The sequence below is a fragment of the Anser brachyrhynchus genome, assembly GCF_964034855.1.
Source record: "Anser brachyrhynchus genome assembly, chromosome: Z".
Lineage (NCBI taxonomy): Eukaryota > Metazoa > Chordata > Aves > Anseriformes > Anatidae > Anser > Anser brachyrhynchus.
The window spans coordinates 62376189-62396710 of record NC_137697.1 but is presented as its reverse complement, the minus strand read 5'-3'; the positions used below and the strand labels follow the sequence as shown (position 1 = coordinate 62396710).

Below are 20522 nucleotides of genomic sequence, written 5' to 3'. Positions count from 1 at the left end.
CCTAGCATAAAACACGTTGTTCTTTAGAGTTCAAAAATATTTCTTGAATGTTTCAGTTGAAATGAGATAGCAGCTAAAACCTAAACACACTCAAACATTTCAGAATATATAGCATATTTTAACTATTTTTTCTTTATCATTGAAGTCATCATTCAGTAGGAAGATGCTTATTTAATGAAAACAAGTTTTCTTGCAACTTCAAAAATTAAACATTTCAAAAACACCAACATAAATCAGAAACAAAAATGTATTATCCAAGTTTCCAGATACAAGTGACTGTCTTCTATGAGACTATTAGTAAAATCACACAGACTTAAGCAAAAATGTTTATAGAACAAGTGAGTGGAAACAAGGTATTTTCTCCCATTAGTAGTAGGATGCACAACTGAATGCATAACCCTCTGTATAAATGGATATACAGAAATACAGAGCATCAGAGCTACAAATACACAGACTCCACACAAATAGTACACCTTCCCTCCCCCCTAAAAGCACATTTACAGGTAAAAGAACCAAACCCAACTAAAACCAAAACCAAAGCACCAAGGAGTTAGCAACTCATGAACCTGTTGTTGACTGGCCTCCATTGCCTTGGGTTCTGATCAGCCTCCTGCCCACCTGCACCCCTTATTTACCACCTTAACCCTTTTCCTTGCATAATTAAACTGGGCATAGACCATTTTCTTAGGTTCTATGCAAAATTTGCTATTTAATCTCTTTCTCATGCAAACTGAAAATGGCGACAAACCAAAACAGAGATAGGAAAACAGAAAGATAAAGGACAGGAACAGACTGTAATAAAATGTATTTACTACCTGGCATTGTTTTTCAATTGATTCTCATATATTCACTTGCCAAGTCCCATAGCTGTTGAGGATAAAAGACCTTTTTTTTTTTTTTTTTCTCTGTATGTCCTGAGCAAACTGAATAGGTCACTTTATAAAAATAATCTAGAAAGTGAACATCAGAAAAGGAATAAACTAAGGTGCAGACAGATGATGATAATTATTCTTGCTGTCTTTTACTCTAATTCTGTATGTTTTCTGTATGCATGTGAATGGATTTTCTTACACTTAAATGTTTACATTACACATAATCCTCTCTCAAGGTGTTCAGACAATTGCCTGTACATCTTAATCTGTATTACACCCACGTCTGTGAGCACTAACTGTATTAGGAGGTAGTTGATAACCTCCTCTGGGAGGGGTTTATCTACATGGCAGATTACATTTCAGAACAGCTGCTAGCCCAGGCACAGAAATTCTCCTGCTCTTTGGACATTCTTTCACTAACAGACTGCTATCCCTTATTTAATCCTCTAGGCTTGAAAACAGGAGATCCACAAATAAAACTTTATTATCTAAACATAACAACAGACCAGACTACTAACAACACTGCATTTTAAAAAGTGCATCAATACATCTACTCACACATCTGTAGCCATTACAGTTCATCTATCAACTCTTTCAACGCTTTACCCATCATTACTGGAAAGTAACAGAATGAAGTTCAACTTCTGCTCAACTGCATATGCTGCCAATTTTGCGTTGATAATTACAGCATTGCTGCAACTTGAAGTGCTGTCCAAAGTCCCTGACAACTACATTTCTATGTCTTACACCTGTTGACACTTATGCTTTTTCTTCTACCTGCCATACACTTCACATTAAACAAGATAGCTTTTTATCATTTTCTGTATATCATTTATCTCTCCTTTCTTTCCTATAGGCTTCTACAAGCAAGCAAGTCCAGTGGCAACTATCTCAACACCAGAGCTGAAAAAGAGATGGATACCTAGAAGGATTATTTTATTTTATTTTTTGTTTGTTTGAAATTAGTAACTCTTTTGTGTCAGCTTGTTTGAACAAAGATCCCTCACCTTGCTTTCCCACTATTAGTGCAGCGCCACCCTTTCTGCTGACACAGCACAACAGTGAGTGAGGTTCTGCCAATCATCTGAGCATCATTTCTCTTACAGAAGAGAACGTTCTTCAGAAGAGTCCCTACAATGAGAGCACTTCAAGCAAGCTGTTTGATAAGACATACTCTCAGGCTCTCTGAAGTATTTGCGAGCCCATGCTCAATCAGCAGAGGCAGCACAGAAATGGTGAAGTTCATCTAGTAAGTGCTGTTCACACATGCATGAAGTTTTGATGTGAGTAACAGGGTAAATTGCCAATAAATTCTTACAGCAGATGTTTATGTGACTGACTTTGGTGAAAGATCAAAACTCTAGAAACTTAAGTAGCAGTTTGTGTTCATAACTGTCCAAGTACATTACAAGATGGTTAGCAAATATGTGGAAGAAACAGAAATGCACAAGTGCTTCATAAATACTTCATCACACTGTTTTCCAAATTGTAAAACACATTTTGGGCCATGTTTCTCAAAAGCTAAAAAAAAGAAAGAGTTCCTCCAGCCCCATACATTGTTAAAATTCTCTTTCATTGACTGCAGTTCAAGGTAACATATAGCCTTGATGCTTCAAACTTTTAGGGCCTCTTTAGAATGCAACACACCGACTGTAAAGTGGCAGCAATGGCTTTAACTAACCTGTTTATGAGGTCAAAGATCATAACTTTCTGTCATTATTAACACCTTTGGTAAAACTTTCCTTTCTATTAAAGAAGATGAAGTATTTTGAAGATTTTTTTTAGTACTAGGGCAGTTTAGATTATCAGTAAGCATTCTTAACAAGCTGACCATATTGTTTGGAAACTGAAGCACATTTAGTGGACTGTGCCTATCCTGTGCATGAAGTAAGAATTTTGCACAAAGGCAAAGCAGAAGGGATTAAATAAACTCAGCAGGAATTATACTTTTATACAGGCAGTGCCAAGTATGAATATTTGTGTGATACCTTGAAACTTTTGGGCTTACTGCCCCAAACAAGTTCCTAAACAAACTTCCCTGAAGGACTTCACTTAAAACCACCATCTGCCTGTAAATGTGGAGCTTCTTGAAAGTTTTAAGAGTTTTAAGACTACACATTTGCAAAGTACCTTTTATCACAGGATTCCTAAGACCTCGTATAAATATGAGTAACTGGCAGGAAAAAACAATAATTAAAAAAGAAAGCATATGGTAGCATTTACCTCACCTACCAGTAGGTCACCGTCTTTTCTAGTTCATTATACAGTTCATTTCAAGACCATAAAGTTGTGTAACAATGAAATTCAGTTGGAAAAATGAGGGAAACTGAGTTTTAGAGAATGTTTAATTACTGTGGAAGAATTTGGCTAGGATGCTTGAACTAACAGCCCATCACTCCTTGAAACACATCATAAAAACCTTGCTTTGTTGTTGTTTAAATGAGTGGAAAGTGCTTCAGCAAAACGGCGTCTTCAGCAACAGGGGCTCCATAAACTCATCTTCTTTGGACCTAAAAACCTTGCCCTCTTTGAGAGAAACCTGTTGTCTGTTTTGTGCAGCCAACACTGATGACTTAGAACACCCTATTTCAAAGTGAAAACCTCATACTCCACAGCTTGCCACCTATTACACTTGTCTTCTCAGAGCCATTACTGCCCTGGTTGCCTGGAGCAGTGTCATGAAGTCAGGAAGACACCTTCCCATTTCTCTTATGGAAAAGAGGAATACCCTTGCATGCTCCCAGCACATTTCTAAGTCCATCTGGGAGTCCCTAGAAGGTGAGTCACAGCACAGAGATTCAGACCTAGAACCTGTGCATTTGCCAATGTCAACTGGACATTGATTGTCAGGGTTTTCGTAGCTGGAGGGCAGACCTTGGTGGGAGAAGGTGTACCTGTGCCAGATACAGCTGGTTGCAGACACGTCCACAATACCCAGGTCTTCCTTCAAGCCCATGCCATGGTGGCCTGGACCAGCACTAGAGGCAGACCAGGACCACTGAGCAGAACTGAGGAGTCCAACCAACAGACTTTGCTGGTGTAACACAGACAGCTAGTGAGTGCTCAGTGCAAACTGGAATCAGCAGCTAGCAGTGCTGGAGCTCTGTGGGAACCTGTACTCAGAGCTGCCTGGGCTGCGGAGGTGGGAGCTGTCAGAGAGCAGGAACAGGACACCTGACATGAAAACAGAGGAAACTAATAGTAAATTAACAGTAGTAAATATTAATTAATTAGTAAGCAATAATTAATTAGTAAGTATTAATAGTAAATTAACTGAGCCCATACAGACTAATCCAGTTACATCAGTCTGCTGGGGCATGATCACTCAACGGTCCTTCTCTCAGAGTGAAATTACAGGAATGAGGGAGGTCCACAGCTATTGCCCCAGAGAGAGGCCTCTGTAATGGCTATGGAGATGCTGGGAAACCGGAGCTGGTGGGATACCACTGACAATGCCAGAAAGCAGAGTCCTGGGGCTTTTGACATTTATAAATGCTGTCCTCTGTAGGAAAAGAAGCATTTGGGGTCAGCTGATGGAGGGATACGTGGAGCAATGGATTGATCCTGCTGTTCCCACAAAGGAGGGAACCCCATTCAAACACCCTCAAGGGCCACAGTGTGGAAACTGTGTTTGATGAATATTCAAGTAGCTATAATGTTTTGAATGCAGGTTTTGTAAATAAAAGGGGTGTTGTTGAAATGTTAAATACTGTATCTTGTTCCACATTAACAAGGGGTGGAGATCAGAATGCATACAGTCAATAAAACCACTGTGATGCTTTCAGGTTTTGGAGTTCTACACGAGCAAGGAGGGGAGCTTCACTGAATGCATTGCACACTGCTTACATGTCCATTCCCACTGCCTGTACGGAGAGTAGAACTGATAGGACATCTATTTAAGCTTTGATGATGCTTAAAAAGCTGTGCCATACACAGCTGTTCCAGCTGGATCTGCAGGGGACCTACCATTGTGCCCATCAGCCAAGCATGCAGCATGTGTGAACAAAGCAAAGGATCTTGTAGCACAATAACATGTTTAACAAAGGGTAGTAAAAGGAGGGGAAAAAAGGACAAAAAGGAACAGAGTAGGAGGAGAGAGGAGACAAAAAAAGAGACCACACTGAAGCTGGAAGAAGAGAGGAGACTGCTATCAGTCTCCTGCACCCTGGCTTGTATAAGAAGCAGTGTGGCCAGCAGGTCTAGGGAAGTCATTGTCCCCCTGTACTCGGCTCTGGTGAGGCCGCACCTTGAGTACTGTGTTCAGTTTTGGGCCCCTCGCTACAAGGAGGACATGGACGTGCTCGAGAGAATCCAGAGAAGGGCAACGAAGCTGGTGAGGGGTCTGGAGAACAAGTCTTACGAGGAGCGGCTGAGGGAGCTGGGCTTGTTCAGCCTGGAGAAGAGGAGGCCCAGGGGCGACCTTATCGCTCTCTACAGTTACCTTAAAGGAGGCTGTAGCGAGGTAGAGGTTGGTCTATCCTCCTACGTGTCTGGTGACAGGACAAGGGGGAATGGGCTAAAGTTGTGCCAGTGGAGGTTTAGGTTGGATATTAGGAAAAACTTCTTTACTGAAAGGGTTGTTAGGCATTGGAATGGGCTGCCCAGGGAAGTGGTTCAGGCACCATCCCTGGAGGTCTTTGAGAGACGTTTAGATGTTGAACTTAGTGATATGGTTTAGTGGAGGACTTGTTAGTGTTAGGTCAGAGGTTGGACTAGGTGATCTTGGAGGTCTCTTCCAACCTAGACAATTCTGTGATTCTGTAATTTTGTGATTCTGTGATTCAGTGCAGCAGCCACCACGCACTGACCCCAGCACTGCCCAGCTCCTCGCTGAAGGGGACGAGTGGAGTGTGCAGTGAGGGGACTGGAGAACGAGCAGAGGGAGACTTCCCTGAGTCTTTGTTTGACTTTTTGTAATAGTAGAATCAATAATCAGAAGTTTGCTAACTGAAAATAAACTAAATTGATTGAAATTACTTCCCAGTCAATAACCTTGGTTTTGTCCACAACAAACCCAGTAAAAAAAAAAAAAAAAAAAAAAAAAAAAAGACATAATATCAACATGTTGAAATTCCAGGACTACAGAAAAAGAGGAAAATCAGGCCTAGGGAAATTAGGTAATTAGGTCTGTGGAAACCATACATGACCCTGGTGTAGCAACACATTGTTTAAACCTGGAAAACTAACTAATCCTACAAATAGTGTAAATTCGTGTGCACTCAGTAACAATGAAACAGCAAAGCAGGCTTCTGCTTCCTGCAGCTGTGGCTTTCTCAAAACTTTCTTAAAGACATTAGCTAATACCATGGCTCCAGCTCACTTTTAATGGCTATTTTTTAAAGGAGATTTGTCTCCCCTCCTCAATTTACCAATGGAATGCACCATCAAAAGAACAAGAGCAATTCTGCAGGGTCTGAGGGTCTGTAGATCATCAAGCATTTCACAATTTCCCTTTGCATTAGAAAGCATGACTACATAGCATTTCCCATAGTATTTGTAAAAACCACTACCTCCCACCTAATCAGAAAATTATCAGAACTCCTTAGTTCTAATAATTTTGCAAAAGATGAAGCATGCATGGCTCTACAGTTACTACAACCTGTGATGGGTGATTCCCCTTCAGCCTTGTAAGAAAATCCAATGGTCTGGATTTTACCAGTTATTTAGATAGCATAATTAAATAATGACAATATGAAGGAACTTCTATTTATATATAAAATAGTTATCTAAAAATAAATCCATGTCAATCCATCTGTAGTTAACATGTACATGATTCAAAGGAAGTATCCTTTATCCTAGGCTGCATCAAAAGAAACGTGGCCAGCAGGGCAAGGAAGGCGATTCTCTCCCTCTGCTCTGCTCTTGTGAGTGGAGTCTGCTCTGGAGTGCTGTGTTCAGCTCTGTGACCCCATCACAAGGATATGGAAATATCAGAATGAGTCCAGAGGAGGGCCACAAAGATGATCAGAGGGCTGATCATCTTAATTTTACTTTTAAAAATAAATCACATCTAGTTGTCCCCTTGATTCATAACTAATCCTGCAAAACCACTCTTCCAAAATGGTTGTGAAGTGCCTTTTATCAATACCAGCAACTTACATGACAAATTCCAAAACAATACAACATAACAGTTTTCTGTAAAAGATTTTGATTTTGTGAACTTTTATGTGGTGAAGCCAAAAAGAAGATTTGCATAACTTTCTCATACCAAGTAACACATAAGACCACTGGAAAGATAGAATAAAAAGAAAGCCCAATTAAGAAAAAATCAGATATAGCTGTACAGACAGGAGACACAAGAGCAAGCCATTGGCTGTTTTCTGTTGTTGTATCAAATATATTTAAGAACAATGAAACAGAAAGAAGCAAGATGGAAGCTCCAAATAAATTAGTGAATTTGCAGAAGAGAAGTGAGTATTGGTATTTGGAAAACACCTCAAGGAAAAAAAGTAAAGACAATAAGCTGTCAACTTTAACAAATTTTAACAGCTCAGAATATTGATCGTTCTAAAGCTGCACATAAATTTTGTGACCAAAAGATTTTTCTGGAATAAACTATCCTCATTTTGAGAACTTCCTTTGCATCAAAAGTGCCCTGGAAGTTTAAAGCATCAGTCAGAATGACTGCCTCTCAGAAGGGGCTGCACATCCTTGTACATACATCATGATGCATACAACACAGAAGATTAGCATCTTTTCTGATAAAGATATTTTAGGCATGTGCCAAATATTGCTAGGTGTTTACATCAATATAATTAGATCTTTAACAATATGGCCCACATTAAAAAACAGCCAGAGATAGTCTACTTTGTGCCAGTTGAAATAACTTCTAACTATTATATGTTGTTCTTCTCTAGGAATTACCACACATAGCTGCTTTCAAAAACTCTACATGATAAAAAACTAGTATTTAAAATCTATAAATATGCACAAAAATTACTGTAGACAGTGTTTGTCAAAACCTCTGAATAATAACCATGGTATTTACACATTATCATCATTTCTGGGTGCCATAAGCTTCAAACTCACTTCTTTTCCAAGAGGAGAAATAAACAAATAACTTACAATTGTTAAATTACTAGTTACAATGTGCCTGATTTAACAATGATTCCCTGATCTGAAAGCTAACTCACAGAAAAAGTAAGTCTGTCAGGGATGAAGGGTGGTGACAGAGAGAGGGACAGCGATAGAGATCACAGGCATAATCTCATCTGAAGTATCAAAATATCAACCCATGTGAGAATTAGTGCTTGGAACAGTATAAACATATGTTCACAAATCTTAACCACCTATCAAGCTGACTACAGCATACGTTGCAAGCTGAAATTGAACAGTAAAACTTAAGAGTTAAAAATTTGCTGCAAGACACCAGATATTAGCTGATGATACCAATTTTTACAAGAGAACTGAAGTATAAGCAAAACAAAGATTTGTCAAAACCTGCTAGAGGCTGATAGAAAAAGAAGTGTTGAATATTTCAATAACAGCAATCCTGTGATAAATGCACAAATAGACAGGATGATTCATTGGCATTATGCTGCTGGCATTATTATGCCCATTAACTAGCAGAGGAGTACAACAACAAAGAATCATAGAGGGCAAGGGAATGTGAAGTTACCCCTAGCCACAAACCATGCCTACTCGAGCACAAGCAGGCACATCAGGTGAATAAGGCCAGTAGCAAAAAGTCACACAACCTATGCAAATGGCAACATTATAAGTAGAAAACTCAAACTTCATAAAAACATACTGTGCTCTTCTGAGGTGTTAAAAAAAGTATTGCGTGACTACAAAATGTCAAGGTATTACAGATGACTAGGCATAAATCTTGTGTGTAAACATACAAGAAGAAAATGCAAAATAATTAAAAGTGAAATGCACCTTATACCCTTTTCGTGACTGTCTGAAATAACATTTCTCTGGACTGTTGGCTAGATAGATGTCAGCTTAAAAATTACATGAAAAGACCTATAGTTTTCATACATTATTGTACATACAGTGTAAATTATTATTTGAAACCCTAACACCAGTATATGAATTCCTCCCCCACCCCAATTCTCAAACTCAACTGTGCAGCACTTTCAAAGTTCAACATTTTTAAGAAGTGAATATTTCTTTCTTTCTGCAAGTATAAACCTAATTACTCCAGAGTTGTTCATTGGCTCTTTAAAAAAAAAAGAAAAACAAGATGACAGAATTAATCCATTTAGGTACTTGCTAGCAGATGCTTAGATTTACTATAGTGTCCCAGACACACTAAAACATAAATAAAACTGATTCACTTATCACCTACATCGAATAAAACAGTAATTACTAGGGATAGCTTGCCCATATTTTTACATTTGTGCTTGTCCCTAGGTTATTTTTTTCAGCCTTTTTTTTGGTGATGAAGTAGTAGAAGGTCAAATGTGTTTTTTAGCCATCTGTTCGCACTATGCTATGCTTATCTCCTCATAAATGGAAGCAGCTTCACCCACAGTGCTCTGTGATTGCTTCATACAGCATACTAGTAGCCTAACTGTGCCAAGCATGCCTGCTGTGCAAACCAGCTCATTCTTCCCTCTGAAATAATTGCATCCACTGGTCCAAGCTAATGTAATACTTTTTCTGTACCACCTTTGCAAAGCGCAACAGCTGTTGCAAGAAAGCCTGTAGTGCATATTCTAATGTTTGTGGTCTCTTCCTCAGTTGTGGCTATGCAAAACATCCCGGGATAATGTGCTTCTCTAAAGGGTGCCAGCTCATAGAGTACACGACATAATTACTGTAATCATATTATAAACTATAAAAGTCACCTTAAGCAATGTGTCTTATAAGTTCCTGCTGTAAAGTTTTTCCAAGCTCATTATTTTTTATTTTAAAAAAATCAGACAATAAGACATAAATTAAAATAATAATGATAAAGTTAAGTATGTTATAGCCATAAGTATATTTCCTCTGGGATTTTCTGGAAGAGCTGAACTTGTATTTCTTCAAACCTTCTTTTCAAAAAGAAAAAACATTGTCAAAAAAAAGAAATTTATTAGAATATCCTACAGTAACTTTAAAATCATTCAATATATTATTATATATTAATATTATATATATTATATTATATATATATTGTTATATATAAATTAGATAATAATAGGCTGAAGTTTTGGTGGCAGTTTTCCTTCTATTAACAAAGAATTTAAACTCAACTACTTCACGGTCACTATGGCCAAGACAGCCGCCAATTGCCACAACACCCATGAGGCCCTCTCTGTTAACAAGCAACAGATCTAGAAGGGCACCTTTCCTAGTTGGCTCCCTTAGCACCTGTACCAAGAAGTTATTATCAAGGTATTTTAAGAATCTCCAGGACCTGCTTGTATCAGCTGTGTGGTAGTCCCAGTTCATGTCTGGCAAGTTGAAGTGACCCATAAGGACTAGGTTGGCTGATCTATTGGTATCTCTGAGTGCCTTAAAGAATGATTTATCAGTGTCATCATCCTCTCTGGGTGGCCTACGGTAGACTCCCACAACATTCCCTTTATTTGCTCTTCCCTTAATCCTTACCCTGATGCTCTCAACCATGTCATCATCAACTGTGAGTACCATACATCACAGGCCCTGAATTTCAAGCAGCAGTACCTCCCCACCTCGCCTGCCCTGCCCATCCCTTCTGAAGAGCCTATAAACGTCCATCATAACACGCCAGACACAGGACTCTTCCCACCAGGTTTCACTTACGCCATACATAGCTCTGGGGCTAAGCCAAGGCTTCTAGCTCTTCTTGCTTGGGTTTACAGATAACTCCTGTAGAAATCATGTCCACTTTTCCTTTAATACCTTGTTTAGATAATATCTACCCCACTCTCTGGAACAAAAAACTTCCAAAGTTCCAAATCTAATGACATTCTACTCATTTTGATCTTGCAAAATTGCATTATAAACCCAAAGTTTCAAAACATGAAACAAAAACCACACAGTCAGATAATCACTCACAGAATATTTAACCATGAATTATAATGCACATGCATGACAGTCTTTCTGTTCACCCGATTCTAGTTTTTGTCTTGATCTTTCACAAAGTTCATCAAAATAGAGGCTATTAAAAGCCAGTGTGTATATTCATGTAATTGAATTTAAGGCAAACTATCACAGTTTGAATATAGGAGGAACCCATGTGGTCAGAACAAGAGTTAGCAATTACAAAGGCCCAGCCCTATTTCTCTAATTAAGACAAAAACTAAACTACAAAAATTGGCAAAAGACAGCAAATCCTGCAGAGTTGGCCCCAAGCATCTAGTTCAATGAGACAGACAAAACACAGAACATAGTCACAGTGAATAAAATTTAAGCAGTCAGACTGCTGGTGTTTGCTTATAGACCGTGTTAGTATGTTCTTTCACCAACTGACTGCTAATTTTAACTATCCAGAGGTTATGCTGGTTTGCACAAGTACCTCTAGATCCTTTCAGCACAAAATAGCACAAAACACACACTTATGGAAACAGTGCTTAAGTATATACTTCACACTGCTCCATGTTCAACTGGTACCTTCACTACTACATGCCTGATAGATGGCTATTGCCACTACAGCACAAGTTCTGACTTAATACTGTACTATCAGAACTGCACAAGCAAAAACAAAATAACACTTAAACCATTAAATACAAACTTTAAACTTGACAAAAGAGACCTAAGTCAATTAGGTCACAATTCAACATGGGAAAACAATTTTATTTTTTTTTCCTGCAGGGAGATGTACTTTCAACAAAGAATTCTAACAATGTCACTAAAACTCTTGCAGCTGAATGTGATCTGAATAACAGCAATTATCAACTAGCATATAAAATATTTCAGACCAAATATTGATTTTAGCCCTGGTATATTTAGTAACAACCAAACAATCCATCAGTATCAAAAATATCTTAATATATTTATTAATTCTTGATACTTCAAGAGTCACTGTGTTCTTCATTTTCACTAGGAATTTAAACACATTAAAACAGCAGTTGCTATGGAATTCCAGTAGAAAGAAGGGTAGGGATAGCAGACTACTCCTTTCTTTAAAGTTCAAACAGGAAGCACAGAACGCTAATTCAGACAGGCTGCAAATGCAGTTGTTAAAGGCTGTGATCCAAGCAATGCAGAAAATCTGCTATGAACTTTTTAAATATTTCTGCTGTCTTCTCATATTTTTCCCTAGGAACTGAGTATGAACATTTGTATCATTGCTTCATCATTCAAAAAAAAGCCTCAAAACTTTCTCAGAAAGACATCTGTGATTTGCCCTAATGATAATGGGACAGTTCATTTTTGCAGTCTTAAACAGCTACACACTGGAATGGATGCTGAGCATGTTGAAGGCTGTTCTTGAGCTTCCACGGCTACCTTGTAACTACATGCTTTTGTTCATTTTCACATGGATAGGGATCCAGATTAACATTGCAACATTTACCTTTGCTCCTACCTATATTAATTTTTGTTGAAAACATAATTTTCAAAGGACCAAAAACTGTCATGTGCAAGCGAAGATTCTGCAAATTCACAGGTATATGTAATCTATACCTAGTCTTTCTGGTGCAATCAACTCCTACAGTACTAGCAGATTCATTTGTAAACAGCAATTATTTTTTAATTTCCTGCAGGACGCAGATAAATTTTAAACTTATAGTGAACCTAAAGTAAAGTGAATCTAAAGTACAGTAATGGCCTGTTTTAACTGGATCTTTTAATACTGTCCCTTATTAAATATCATTAATTCTTATGAAATTAAAGTTTTGGGAAAAACACTACTCAAAAATCACAGAATGAAAGGAGAAAGCTTACAAAGGTGAATACTAATTCCAACTGGACTCTTACAAAGTACTGATTCTAAGCACATAAAACTCCAGTACTCTATCTCTGCCTACCATCCTATAACTAGTATCACTCCAAACTTAAAAAGCAATTGCCAGTCTTTAATGAAAAATATATTATTGTTGGTTTAGGATAAAAAAGATATCCAGACAGCAGTGTAGGGACAAGTACAAAACTAACCCACAGCAAGAATGATGAACATATCCAGCAAATACTTATTTCAGCTTTGCATACCAAAATCCAACTCTATCACCACTTAGTAGAGCTGTCTTAAAGAAAAAAAAGGTTCCTGCTATATAGTCAATGCTACCTGTCCATGAATTTCTTGGCATAATATCTTACTTTATTTTTATTAAATCATTTTCTGTATGTCTTACCTCAAATATTTTTTTTTCAGTTTCATTTTGTATTAAGTAAGATTTCAGAATTTTAAAAGAATCACTGGTATTTTAGTGACCAATAATTTCTGTCCATTCTTTCAATAAAACAAACTTTTTAACAGTTACAGGGTTATTACATTTTTTACGAGGTCTAAAAAATTTAGACAGGTAGAATGCCAAACTGCAGATGTATTTAGCCCATACTTCTTTGACTTTCAGTTAGACCATATGAGCATTTACATAGATAAATTCAAGTCAGCTAGTAGTTAACAGCATGGGCTTAAGCTAATAAGTGTTTACCAGGATTGTAATCACACTTATACAGCACATGCTGTGTCACACCACACTGGTGCCATAAAATTGCTACTGATGCATAAAACAGCCTAGTTTAAACTGATAGCTTCAAAACTAGCTCGAGGAAATATGCACCATTGGCAGAACATCCCTCTCAATTAAAATGGAGAGGGATTTTTGATTTTAAGACTCCTGAATTGCCAACCATTTTAAAATGGAATTAAACACTGGAGCTTCTTCAGTCTTAAAGGGTGCATCATCTTCAAAATTTGACTGTTATCTACCTATTGTCACCTAGCACTGAAATACTTATGGTCCTGCAGACTTTTGCAAGGGGCCCAGTGTGAAAGAACAAAGGGACAGCACGAAGAAGTGGTTCCACAAGGAGAATTAAAGTCAATTATAAAACATCAGAAAGAGTCTGAAAGGAACACAATACATTTTCAAACGTAGAGCAAAGCCTAGGTATTAGAGACTTATTACTTTTCAGGGTTTCTATGGACCTCTGCTGAAAATAATGACCCTATATGACCCTTAAAATTTCACCCTTGTTTTCTTCAAGTCTTGCCATAAGACCGGATCACCCAAAAGGCTGTCAAACCATTATGTACTTCTGACAGAAAAAAGAAAAAAAAAAGAAAAAAAAAGTTAAACCACTGGGATTTTTCAAAATAAAAGAATTTAAGAATTTTAAGAAACTTATTTTCAGCAATGAGTTCTTCTATAGTGACGATATATGAACCTGATTAATAACTTCCTTTGTACTTTCAGACACTTGCTGCAATAAGAAATAGGCAAGACAGAATTTACATGACTAAAATGTCAGAAGGGTGATTTTCTTCATAGACATGTTTCTTATCCGGTGTTCCTGACAAGCACCTGCATGATATTTTAGTTACATCAGTATGATCAAACAAATTAATCTGCAATAAAGAAGGTTAATTAAGAGCAGAATTTATCCTGAACTTTTATTGACCTTCTACATTTTATTTTCTCAATGGTATGTTTGGCAGTTTAGAACAAATACTTCAGCTTTCTACATTAATACTGATCCTTTTTATGTCACTTCATTTACATTATGAATTTGTCAAATTTTGCTGCGTTGAAGATTCCAATTTTGTGTTTAAAGAACTTTTTCAACTATCACAAAAAACTAGATTGGCTATAACCCTTCCAATTTTGTAGTGCTCAATGAATTCTCCTGGCTTACACATGACTGACTATATTTTTTATATTCATTTCAATAAAGGTATGGTTCTCAGGCAAAATGGAACCTTAACACATGGAAAAAAAATTCCAGCATGAAGCTATTTAAGAAAAGTATTTGGAAAATATTTTATTTCCAATACCTTTCCCATACAGAAACGTGACTTCACCTTACGTCCCTTAATTATCTTGATTATTCAGAAGAGTTAGCTGTTGCAATCAAATGATGCTTCACTAGCTGGTCAGTTTATGACTTGTTTTCCTGAACAATAATGTGCAAGAATGAAGCACAGAGGAATAAGTGCTAAGAAGCAATAAAGTGAAATAAGCTGAACTTCATTTTAAAAATAAATAAATAAATAAATAAAATCAGGTACAGGATAACAATCTGCAAAATATTAGTTTTTTTCTGAAAAAATAAATAGCATCAATTTCTTTCATATTCAGATATTTTTATTTCTTGAAGTCATTTAGAAACTAAATTTACTTTACATGTTAACACTTGATTAGACCAAAAAAAAAAAAAAAAAGATAGGCATACAGAATAAGAAACAGGTTCTACAGCAGCAATGTTCCGGAATAGTAAAGTTTAAAACATTTAAGAGCAGAATCTTAAAAACAATCATCAGCCATCTCCTCCACTCATGGACCTCAGAGAAGGGTACTTAGAAATACTAAGAAATAGCAGTAATCTAAGCCCAGTAGGAAAAAAATCAGAAGCTACTCTCACCAACATAATGAAAGAGAAATGAAGAAGATTCCAGGAAGAGGACAGAGATGACAAAATGGATTATCTACACACAGTCCTCTCTTACCATAATGTTCCTACTGATCGGATCTGCCAAATGTATTGACTCTGGACAGACAAAGCTAGTAGTGAAGTGGCGTAAATGAGCAATTATCCTGAATGTCACTCAAATAACTGCTCTTTCAAAAATCTGTGGAAAACATTTCAACAACTAGCAGAAAAAAATAAAATAATGATTAGGTTTCAGCTCAACAGAAGAAAGTGGCATGAATTTCAGCCCTTCAAACAAAGTTGAGTGACACAAAACGGAAGAACTCAAGTCAGTTTTAAAAAGGATTGGGGAAAAAAAATAACTTTAGAAAACACGTAATGCACTTTTTGTTCCAGCTCCTGCAGAGATTACCTGCCTCAAATATAACCACTGAGAGAAGTTCTATCAGCAGCAAGGATATAAAAAAGTGGAAGCCAAGGCTACCTAAAACATTCAGCTGAAAACATCAGATCTTATATTTGCAGTTATTAATCTATTTCTCCCAGCTGAAAATAAATAAATAAATAAATAAAACAGAGAAGTTGTAAAAGCACAGGAATAGTTAGGTTTTGACTAATAAAGGTAAAATTATTTTTGCAAGTTTTAAAAGGAATAGACAAGAATGACAAAGTTTTGCCTTTATCTCCCTTGTCCAAGTGAATAGACTAAGAAAAGCATTTTCTTCTGCTTTTCATAACTCAGGAATACACTCTGAATTTTGAATAGCCAGTTTACAGAATTAGGAATGTTTGAGTTTTTGACAAATTTGGAAGGTCCAACTAAAGAGATTATGTATGGTAACACTTTCTTACTTAAAGGCAAGTCATGTATCAGAGATCAAGTATGCCAGTTTAAGACAAATGTTCTGCAGAATTTGAAATGAATTGCAGTGAAATAAATTCCATAAAATCTGTTCATAAAACTGCAGTTAAACTGAAATACATTCAAATGAATCCCGTAAGTTCCTAGCTGTAAATTCCATCTTCCTCTGAAAGCCAAAACAATTGGACTAAAACCTAGAATCTACTCTTCCATTTCATTTACAACAATATAACTTGATTGCTAAGAGCTTAAAAGCAACTCCCAGATTTGATATCAAACAGATTTCATCCCCTAAAGCAAATTATTTACAACTTAAGCAGTTACAGTTGTAGCTCTTTTTTTGAATTAGCAGCATGTTGACTAAGAGTATTCCATTTAAATTATTCTAACATCATAGTCAACAAGGGCTTGCATTTTTATAAATGTGCATATTGCCTCTGGTTTGTCCCCAGAAGTAACAGTCAGCTTTTCGCTGACAAAAGGGTGAACGAACAATGAAGGAAATTTTTTCCATTATTAAAAATGCCAGTATTTACCTTTTTTTTCCACAATTTAATTTCAATAACACCCCTGAATGAAAAAGAAATTTTGTCACCAATTACACCTGGACAAATAATCCCAGTCTCATGGAAATATTTCAAAAATAAAAATAAAAGCTTTGTTTATATGACCAAGCATGCCGTACTCTAATAACCATTGAAAAGCTTCCCTCCAAGCCACACTATTATAGCAATATATGGGGATAAATATCTCACAGATATGATACTATCTACAATAACCCAAGAGAAAATGCTGTCTTTTCTTTTAATCTGTAGCAAAACCACTCCTCCATGTGATTTTGGATAGTCAAACAGAGCTAGCTGATGGAAACAAATACTTCAGAACACCCACACATTTGAGAATTCAATGAAAAGCTTCCAGTCCACAGAAGTTTCAAAAGAGCATAATAAACAAGAAATTGCAAGGAAGCTATAAACTAGAACATAGACCTACACAGGTCTTACAAAAGGGCTGTTCCCACTGCATTTGACAGTTGAAGGTGCTGTGCGTCTTTTTTTTACAGAGTGCCAGAGGCCATTTAGCCCTCCAGGAGACATGCTGTACCACACCACTTCTGTATCACTACAAATGTAAGGGAACTGGTGAGGAACAAAATCAAGGACCTTGCTGTAAGAACCAACACAACAGGAATCCTAAGGCAATGGCAGCGTTGAACTTCAGACATCAGTTTGACTTTCAAACAAATTTAAACCTACAGTATTGCAGACAAGTTCTAGCCACAGTAGAAGTATAAAGGTTTGACCAGTTTTAGCATGCTCCATTGACAAGCATATGACGAAACTCGTTTAAAAAATAGTTACATTTCATTTCAGAAACTTACAAAGAATCAAACCAATAAAATTTTCAAACTTCCAGATTTAGATGCACTTGATTATGAATGATGCACAACGCAGACACAAAACTACAAGTACGCAAAATGAGAGCTTTGTATAGAAAATCTATTTGTAAAATTCTAAGATTTATTTCTAAATTTAGACATTTAACGAGAGAGACCACTGTAGGACATAATGAAGTGCTGCCTGATGTGTTTATATAACATAAATATAATTGAGTTCAGTCTAATACACAAAAAACTTCCTCAGTGACAGCGACTCAGTTACATAAGATTTACCTTCAAATTCAAGATTCCTGTGCCAAAGACTCACTCAGTTCTCCTCTAAAAAATTCCCTGAATAGTGATGCTATACCATGCAGTGAAAGGAACCTACGCCCATTAATGTTATTAACATTATATTGTAATCTAAGGTATTTTCATAAGGGCAGAAAGAGCTGCAATAATTGTATAACTACAGCTTAGGTCTTATGGACAGTTCAAGTAAAGGACAGCAGAGTGGGTGGGTGTTGATGTTCCTAAAATACAAACAAACAAACAAGCCCACATGGCCATTATTTGTTCTGCTTAAATTCTAAGGAACATCTACCACAAGTCATAAAGGTTTAAATACAGTGGAGATTAAATGTGTGAAAAAGACTGTCTCTTCGTAAGTGGCTACAAATTTCTACTTCCACCTTCTCTATTAGGGCAATGCAGCAAAAAATTATATGTTTCACTGCACATTGTCTAACACCTCAGGTAAAAAATTTTGACATAAGCTGGTTTTCAGTTTTGCAAACAAAACATGATACACTGAAGTTAGATGCATTAATTCAAAAAAAAATCAAATGACAAATGAAAAGAGCAATATTTATAAAGACAACTTTCTAATAAACTCATAGTTTGTTATTGTTGTTGTTCAAGTTTTCCTTTCCTTGTCAGCTGGCTCCATTTGAAAAGGAAAAAAAAAATCCATTATTTCACTTAGCACTTCCTTCTAGTTGATCAGAAAGTAAGCATCTATTATACACACATTTTTAATTTACATATTACAACTTACCTGCTTGGGAAGCCGGAAGAGTGAATTTTTGTAAAATATATCTTTAGCTTGACTCCAAGTTCCATCAATGATTATCATAACTGGTGGACTGGAAGACCCCAAAGTGACTTCTTCCAAATTGGTTGCTTCAGCTCCAGGATACAAAATAAGAGTACTGGGATTTCTGCACACAGTTGCTAACTCAGGGTACCTTTAATGCACACACACAGAATGACAGTAATTACTAAAGGTTTCCATGACAAATACATACTTCCAGATTACAATACTAAATTGAATTCATCTTCTCCAAATTTTATTTAACTTTCCAAGAAAGGTCCATCACTCAGATATAAATTTCTCTATCCAACACGTCAAAAAAAAGGTGTTGGTCCTCCCTCAGCTCATATGAAGAAGGAAAATAACACCCACAAAAGTAATCAGTAAAAAGCTCTATGAAACAATCTGTAAGGAACATTTTCCAATACTTCGATCATTAAGTCTAAGAACATCTTCTAATGTAATCCTCTAACAAAAGATGTTTTGTATTGTTTACTAAAATTTATCATATGTATTCTAGTAAAATTTGTTCAAGTGCTAAGCACAGAAGTATCACAATTTCCTCAATTTTATTTTTTTATTACTACTTCTACAGTTATGGCCCCAAAACATACACATTCTTTTCTTCCTTTTTGTTGGCCTGTAAATGTGGCACTGGAATTAGAGGTATAGCTATTGTCTATTAAGCATTCTCTTAACGTACACAGAAATTCCTGAAGTCTTTGCAAGACATACTAAGCTAGTTTATAAAATCTATGAGAGGATTGCCATTCAGGTAATAGCAAAAGCCTTAAAAAATGCCTAGTAGAGTAAGCTGGCAAGGGAGAATCTGAGAAAAATCTGGTCTTGTAACAAACACTGTATTACTTGTCTTAAATCAATTTCAGCAGTGTCACTGTGTTGTTTTCACAGTTGCCTCAATTCCAAGAGCAGGAAGAAATGCAAAACAAGAGTTGACTAAAGCATGTGAAAAAGAATAAGAAATTAATTCTGCATAGTTCAGAGATTATAAAGAATAGCTGATGTGGTAGGAGGAACACAGCAATAGCATGAAAATACTAACAACTGAAATAGCATGTGACTGACTACCTGTGCTCTGACGTGGCAAGGGAAGCCAGAACAGAGAAAATAAGAATTATTAAAAACTAAAATTAGAATGAGGTTAGCTATAGCCAGCACACAGAGTAGGTTATCTATACTACCTATCAAGAACCACCATGAGCAAGAACATATTCCAAAACAGGCAGGATGTAGAGATGTAAGCTCACAAACTCCAGCTGACACTGCGACCTCACAGCTTTTAAGCCCTGCAAGTTGGATTCCTGTATCACTTCTCTAAAATTCAAGCAAGAATCTCCTTTCTTACTTTCCGTATGAAACAGAAAGACAGACAGACAAAAGAAAAAAAAAAAAAAAAAGAAAAAAAAAAGGAAAATACAAGACAGGAAAAAGGAAAAGGGAACAGGAAAAATGTTAGGGATGAAAGCAATGCTTAGTATGTTTTTTGAGTTAACATATACTAGGTGTACTTCAAACCTGTGCACTCCATCACCTCTCTCCAGGGACGTATGTGAAAACACAATTTTATCAGTATTAGGTTCAGGCACATTCGTAGTGCCTCAGACTGAGACTCCGAGTTTAAGACTCATATAAGGCCATATGGGAGGCATCAAAAATGAAAGAGGAATTGAATTCAGTGTACCAGTATGCCCAGATCTTGTACTCCAATATTTGACCATTTTCAGTTCCCAAGCAAACAGTCCAAATTGATTTGATTCAACACTACCTGTTTAATTACTGTCAACATTATTTACTAAGAAAAGAGTAACAATCTCTCCCTCCAAAATAAACAGTAAAAAGTGTAAACAG

General features: G+C 36.6%; 1 protein-coding gene across 1 annotated transcript in view; it reads right to left on the bottom strand.

Moving 5' to 3' along the window:
- Positions 1-20522, bottom strand: part of DTWD2 (DTW domain containing 2) — a 97454-nt gene that overhangs the window by 18373 nt on the left and 58559 nt on the right. The window contains exon 4 of the mRNA XM_080572935.1: positions 18618-18807. Coding sequence (XP_080429061.1) covers positions 18618-18807 — 190 coding nt within the window. The remainder of the gene's footprint in view (positions 1-18617; positions 18808-20522) is intronic.